The 8,097-nt window shown below is 32.8% G+C and overlaps 1 protein-coding gene across 1 annotated transcript; it reads right to left on the reverse strand.

Moving 5' to 3' along the window:
- Positions 1 to 400: 400 nt before the first annotated feature.
- LOC104237053 (nicotianamine synthase) lies at positions 401 to 1,824 on the reverse strand. Its single transcript, XM_009791128.2, has one exon. The coding sequence runs from the start codon at positions 1,693 to 1,695 to the stop codon at positions 742 to 744; it is 954 nt and encodes a 317-aa protein (XP_009789430.1). The 5' UTR covers positions 1,696 to 1,824; the 3' UTR covers positions 401 to 741.
- Positions 1,825 to 8,097: the final 6,273 nt, after the last annotated feature.

Here is an 8,097-nt window from a genome sequence, read left to right on the forward strand (position 1 = left end):
ACTGACATAATCAAATAGATTGTAAGTACTCGCAAACTGACATGAGCTGCGCATTGCTCCGAATTTAAGTAAAGGAAGTAAATGAAAAAGATTTTTCTCAAAATTTATAGTTTTAATTTTCCAGTGAGTATTGGGAATAACGCTTGGCTCTTTTATGTTTACCTTTTATTTTTCTTTCTTACAGGGTGAAAAAACATGAATTACTTGAAGCAAATATCTAAAGGAAATAATTCCACACAGACTTACAATACTGATATGAGTCTCCCACAAAATAGGTGTGGGTTCAATTCTTTATTTTCCTCCTCCCTTCCCTACCCAATCCTCAAATGTACTAGGAAAAAAAATGAAAAAAATGAAAATTATATTGAGCAGAAAAAGATTGGGAAGGAAATCAATAAGCTTTTGCACAAAACAAACTTATGGTTGCATTCATATAGATAAATGTAAGATGATACAATATATCCTTTACTAAGTGAAACAAAGGCCTCAAAAGGATCATGCCTTATTCTTCTTGAAGCTGACACAATGGGACACACAAATGGGACACAATGATCTCTTAAAGGATCAAACAGTTAGAGATGCATGCAAGAAATTAAGTACTCATAACTAAAAATAGAAATATAGGGTTTAATAATTAAACTCTATGAGCTAAGGACATAATATAATCAACTCATAGATCACCAAACCATTAATTAAAAACATATGCTAGCTGCAATAACAATTCTTCCAATAGATAATTTTTTACTCCTCCAATGCAAATTCCTCAATCAAGTTCATCTTGTTGAGTGGATTGAAGGCATGAATCTCAGCACAAGCACATTTACTAGGTAACACATAGGATCCAAGTCCATCAAGTGGTTGAACACAAGGCAATGGCAACTTACGAGCTATGACCACAGAATTAATCACCTCATCCGTTGGATGGTACACCGAAAGCACCTCGAATCCTCGTAGATCACAAGGATCAAGAACAGGATACAGAAAAGCGCGCGCACCATGTGCACTCCTGAGCATCAGGGTTGCCCCTGGAGCCATATACTTAGCCAGATGATCGACAAACTTAACTTTCTCTTCCTTATCCATACCAACCAACGCGGCCAAGAAGACTACATCGTAGTCCTTCAGGGCACACGTTACATCCATGACATCCGTCGTGTGAAAAGTCATCCGATCAGACAAGTCAGGATCGGATGCCACGAGACGAGATGCCAAGGAATTAGCCTCAGAACTAATATCGTAGTTGTGAAAGTAAGTAGATGTAAGATGTTTAGTAGCCAAAACAAGTGAAGTGAGAGGGAGAGGGCCTGATCCAATAAATGCAATTTTGTTTGGGGTTTTTGTAGTATTCTTGGTCAAGATATTGAACTCAAGCAAACTAAGTTTGATGTAATTGTCAAAATATGGAAAAATATCAAGATGGTGAAGAGGATTTTCAAAAGAGCCAAGAATCTTGGAATAGTGACTCTCTAAAAGACCTTCAGCTTCACCACATAGTTTGATGAGATGAGACCTAATTTCTTGAATTTTTTGACAGAGTTTTGAGACATCAATAGGATTAGGAGGCATGCACGTGTGGACAAGCTTTGTGAACAGTATGTTGACATCTTTGGAAGGGCTAAGGTTCTCCAATCTCGAGATCTGTTCATATAATTCACACACTTGTTGTACTACTGGATTGCTGTTTGGGCACACCATGTCGACACTATGAAGAAATGAAAAAATTGGGAAAGAGAACAAAGGTAAATATAGCTAGAAATTCCTCTTGGAATTATCAAAAAGGAATTGCTATAAATTTTTCTTTTTTTGAAGTTCGAAGGACACACTCAATGATCTGGTGCTCATGAGGTTTCCACAAGTCGCTATTTATTGAGGGTTTTTTGTGAGGGACCCAGGGATACACGAGGGATGGGGGGTGGGGTCATTTATTATTATTTTGTTGCATCATTTATTGTTCATCGTTGGAGATTTTTTTTTTATATTACTTATATTATATTAAGCGATTTGAAAGAATTAGTAGTTGTGCTTCGTTTCCTTCTTTTACAGGTTAATCAGTTACAAATTTCACCTTGATCAGCAAACTTACGTCCACCGTAGAGAAACTAAACTAGTAATCCCTCCGGTCCACTTTAATTAATTATTTGGTTGTTTTCATACATATTGAGGAATTCACCTTTTAGCATTAATTAACAATAAAATTAACCATATTAACCTTAATTTGTTCATTAAAAATACATCACATATTCCTAGACTCTTTCATCCAAGAGCAACTTTGTACTCCCTCCGGTACACAATAAGTGACCAATTTGCTTTTAGCACATCCATTAAGAAAATACTAAATTCTATAAAAAATGTCTGGTATGACTAAACAAATTGAATTCTTTCTTGATTATATAAATGGATACTTATTTTGGACCAAAATCAAAAGCAAATTAGTTATTTATTATGGATCGGAGAGAGTAAAAAGGAAGTTAATACTTTCTTGATATCTGAAAAATCAAATATTGTAGACCATACAAAAAAAATCAAAAAATGAAGTAAAGTAGACCGGAGGGAGTACATATTAATAGTGTAAAGATTTTTTCCCACTAAAATGTAATTTTAAATATATTATTGCGGGTGCTTTTCCTTATTTTCATGAGCCTAATTTACAACTCTCTTTGTTTCGTTAGATTTTTTTTTTTTTTTTTTTTTGGTCTTGTATCAATGGTCTGATGTTTTTTCCCCTCGAATATGTAGTAAGTCGTAAATTTAAAAATTGGAGTTCAATGGAAACTAGTTTCATATTTTCTTGGACCTTTGTTGCTTTTTCAGTTTTGCATTTTTATGAAAACCCTAATGTTCATGGTGACTAGTTAGGCTTAGTTGGATCACAAAGTGAGTAAGTTTATTGGGACTTGGACAAAAACCCTAATGCCGATGCATATGTTCCTTCATTTCTCAACGAGTGACCATTTTATCTTTATCTTTAGCACACTCGTTAACAAAATACGAATTTTTAAATAAAAACAGATGTATTCACTAAATTAATCTTAATTAATTGTTACCTTGACACATTGGAATATGTAAATAATGGAAAATTTTGGAAAAATAAAATTAATTCTTTTTTTTGATTATATAAATGGACACTTATTTTGAACCAAAATAAAAAGGTAAAATGATCACTTATTGTGGACCGGAGAGAGTATATATTATATATTACTGTATACTGTACTCCTAGTTATTTTTAAGTTCAATGAAAATGACTGCATGCTAATAACTTCTCTTCTTTATTTTACATTATCTTGTACTACTCTATAATGGAAGTAACTATCTTGTTTGTTTGTTTGTTTGTTTTGATTATGTAAAAATAGTCATTTTGCATCCCTTAAAGCTTCACAAGAACATCTCCTTTGATAACACATTGAAAACGCATTCTTTGTAAAAGCCGTTTGCACATCAATTACGATGTGAAAAGCAAGACGGAATTTTCTTTTTACATGAAATTGTGGCAAAGTAATTATCGTTGTACATGGACAGTAATTTTTTCTAAAATGGACACTACTCTTATTTATTTTCTAATAATCTTTAAGACATCACTTTCTCTTGTTTTTTTTTTATAATTCAAATCAAAACGTCATGAATGACAGTGGAAACAATTTGCTTAGAAGAAGGAAAAAACCTAGGAATATTGGGAAAATGGCATGGATAATGCATAAGAATCTTGTAATACAACATGTACCTAGTCAAAATCGTCGAATATGGCAACTTTGATTATAACATCAGATTTTCAAACTTCTTATGCTTTCCCACTTAGATTGTCCATACCACGATCCTACTGCATGACCAAATTAGTTATGTTTTAATTCTAAGCTATTTTTTCTGTTATTTTATCTTACCTCTCTATCCAGAAATGTGAAAATCAAACAGATTTAACCGTGACCAAGATTCTTAATTAATTAACATATTCTTATGTTGTTTCCAAATAAAACTTGCAAATTATAGTAATTCCGATACTATTTATGAAAGCATTACCAGTCTCCTGTTCATGTTATATGTCTTTTTATATCTTTGTTCACTTTATTATTACTCCTCCCATTTAAAAAGTAAAAGTAAGAATATATTAGACAAAAATAACAAATTATTTCTTAATATTTTTAAAAGTCAAATAGTTTAAAATAAATAATTTACAAAAACTACTAATTAATATTTGGGACCACCGGGAGTATGATTTTTTTTTTTTACTTTTAATACAAAGTAACCTGTGTATATTCTAACTTAAAGTTGAACAAATTGGCTTTCAAAAACATTTTTGAAGGAGGCAGTATTTTTTATTTTCGAATATTGAATGGACTGCCTCTATCATTTTGGGGTCAAGGAAAGGTAGCATATTTTGGTTTCACACTAAGTCTGGCAATTAAATAAGAATGTAATGTACGGACATAGAGAGAAACTGTCAATTTTCTTGTAACATTGCGTGCAAGCATTTGGGTCCATGCCTATCTCAGCGATTTTCCACATATAATCGACAAGATTTTACGTTCGAAAGTTTTTAGCAACACATCATTTTTCTCTTTTTTTCGAATTTTTCTTTAAGTATTCATTAATTCACTTTCGTGCTTCTTTTCAATCTTCAAACCTTCTATCTCTCTCTCTTTTTTTTTGGGATACATCAGATCTCATGAAAAGATAATGATACAACAACAATGAACCAGTGAAATCCCACTAATGGATCTGGGGAGAGTAGTGTGTATGCAGACGTTATCGCTACCCCAAAGGGGTAAAGAAGCTGTTTCTTAGAAGATTTATTCTTAGAAGTGATATTTTTTTTCTTTTTTCTTTTTTTGAAAATGTACTAGAGTGTAATGAGTTTGTAACATGATAGTATTTGATTACAATTATAATTTTTCCAAAGGTCATTAAACCGCTTTTTATTATTTTAAGATCATCCAAAGTATTATTTTTCTATAAAATTATCACTAAATTAATTTTTGTCACTTGAAAATTACTGAATTTATAATTGTTTACCCAGAAAATAAATCTACCGAGGAACCCCAATAAAGCTAGCAGGCAAGTGAGATAGGCGGCATGCCAAATCAACTAATACCAAGGTGGCATTTTTAGGAAGATTTGTTCTCCATCTTCAGTATTTTGTCTTGTCAGGAAAATAAAAATTAAAAGTTTCATTTTTTTTTTAAACTTCTTACAGTAGTGGTTTTTTTTACTACTTTATTCAGCTCCACTTTATGCGATATCATTACTTTATGGGGAAGTTGACGCTGTTAAATACTACTACGACTTTTTAAAAATTCTTTAAATATTTTAAATTATTAATTCTGTTACCTTATAGTCCTTTTTATGCAGTAATGACATTGATCACAAGAAGTTGAGTAAACTCTTGATATAGCATAAGTTAATGTGAAATTTTAAAAAATTATAAAATCGCAACCGCTGAATTCACACCAAAAGTTAAGTGTTATGACCCACTTATAGTTCGATCCTCTTCATTAAATGGAATAATGTTACCGACAAGGGTGGTGATGGAGTGGTAAATATTGGGTATGAAATTGCCTTTGTCAGGGAGCACTTTACTTTCAATGTGGGACTTTCTGACCCGAATCTGAATTTAGTCGGGCTCCAATATGAATACCGGACATCGGATAAAAAATAAAAAAAAAAGGAATAATTGAAAAGAGACCAATAGAGAGAGAGTTTTCTACTTGGAAGCACAATAGCAAATTATAGTTGGGAAAAAAAGAGAGAAAGAAAGACTTAAAGGAAAGAAAAATAGTTGGAAAGAGTGTAGCTCCGACATTGATACTTAAGTGACAGTTGTTCATTTTATTTTTAAATAAATGTATCTACATGTGCTGCAGCAACAACGAACAGCATTAGCCCTTGATAGTGCATATTATGAAATTAGCAGCACTATGGCATTTCTAGAGTCATTGTGACAACACCTCCCACTTGTATCGAGCAAAAGACTGCATGGCTGTGTTGCTGGCTCGTAGCGAGCTAATTTTAAAGTTTATGGATTTTAAATAAAATATATATATAATAGACTTCTTAATACAAATATAATGTATAAGTAAAAGCTACTGAATCCGTCCCAATACATAAGTAATATATTAGCTACACCCTTGTATCTAGGGTACCACACGCTTCTTGGGAATAGAGCATCTACAACAAACAATAACAACAAAAATAAAAAATTCACTATAATTTCATAAACGGGGTTTGAGGAGGATAATGTGTATGCAAACCTTATTCTTACCGTGTGCAGGTAGAGAAGTTGTTTTCGAAGAAAAGGTAGGAAAAACAAAACAAATGAAAATGTATAGGATGAGAAACAAATGAAATTCTTATTGTTTTTTACTCTTCTTTTCTAGTGTTGTTGAAAAACCTCCCATATAGCGTGTGTATTAAGCTTTCGTTATCCTCATATTTATGTAACTCATGGAAAAGTAATTTAAAGCTGTAGTAGGAAACCAAAATTCTTTAGAATTTGATATTTGCAAGTTTATTTAATTCTTATCTAAATAGGATTTTTAGCCAGAATTATATTGGAATAAATTTTCATATTTCTAGTTGAAATATGTTTCTTACTATTATACATAGGGGTATTAGTAGCTTATTTTATGTCTGAAGATTTAAGCATAATTATAGAGAGCTTTCAGAGATTTATAATAAAATATATTTTCCTTTATATCGATATCAAAGCCTCTACGATCTTGGGAGAGAATCAAGTAGCTTTTGCTGTCCGCGAGCGGCGCTAGCCAATATGTGCCGCCCATCTGGCCATTGAGTATGTTGGCAAGTATCGGGCCAATGATATATGTATGAAAAACAATCATGTTGAGAAGATTGAGCAAAATGATTGTAAGCTTAAAGAGGTGCAAACAAATATGGCACAAGAGGAAGAGACTATTCTCTAAAAAGTAGAGAAGCGGTCAAGAAAAAATAATAACTTGGGAGCTGGTGATAGGTGCATCAACAATTGAATGTTGGTAACAAAGTGCATCAACGGTAGTTGAAGGTGCTTCAACAAAATTGGGTATTGGTGACAAAATGCATCAACGAGAGTTGAAGGTATGTGATTCAGCAAAATTATTTGTTGGTTACAAAGTGCATCAACCGAAGTTGGAGATAGGTGTTTTAACAAAATTGTATCAACGGAAGTTGGAGACAAGTGCTTCAACAAAATTGAGTGTTGGTGATGTTTGACCAAAAACTATAAACTTTCGGTTAAACTATTAAATCTTATATAATAAAGGGTTAAACCTAGTTAATGATAATATCTCTAGATTTAGAACTAGTTTGCATAAATAGCGTGAGATAATGCTGGTGGGTAACTGATAACAGTATGCATTTAATATTCCAAAGGACTTGAGCAATAATGGAGGAATATCAAGCAATAACTGACATTTATGTAAATAAGGAAAATGATTCACTCAATATTGAATGAGTTGGATGATTCTTCTTTCTGACAGTGATGAATGACAGACCAATCCTAGAATATTGGAACTATTCTCGAATCTGATGGAAAAGTATGAAATAATAGATGATGGAATCTTAATAAAAAGGTAGAGTTTGTATCTTTGCTGGAGAGAATCTTCTTCTCAAAAAGTGTTCTTATCAAATGAATATTACATGCCTTATCCCCTTATCTCTTTTTCTATTTATATGAGACATATCTCTAATCAACCCTAATAGTACAAGTGCAGAGAATATTCAATGGAATAGTCTCTATAATATCTTATTACAAAAACTACCTGTTAGTGTTGTTCTTGATGCTCGACCTCGACCATTGTTGACTGCCCGGACACGAATCCCATTGTTTCCTAGTTGACCTCGACCACATCTTTTCCCTTAATACCACATTATGCTAATTCCCTTAGGGCAAATTTTGGCCTATACAGTTAATCCCTCCGCTTATTAAGACCGACCCTAGACGACCTCGATGAGCGGACTCTATTAGTTGTGATTGAGAAGTTTAGGCGAGCAAGTCGAGTAGTAGCATTTTAGACGAGGTAACAACGTGGCCTTTCGTGAGCCACAACCTAAGGGTACGTTGATTCAGAGTGACGTCATGATATCATACGTCATTAGTATGCATTTTTC

The sequence above is a fragment of the Nicotiana sylvestris genome, chromosome 1, assembly GCF_000393655.2.
Source record: "Nicotiana sylvestris chromosome 1, ASM39365v2, whole genome shotgun sequence".
Taxonomy (NCBI): Eukaryota; Viridiplantae; Streptophyta; class Magnoliopsida; order Solanales; family Solanaceae; genus Nicotiana; species Nicotiana sylvestris.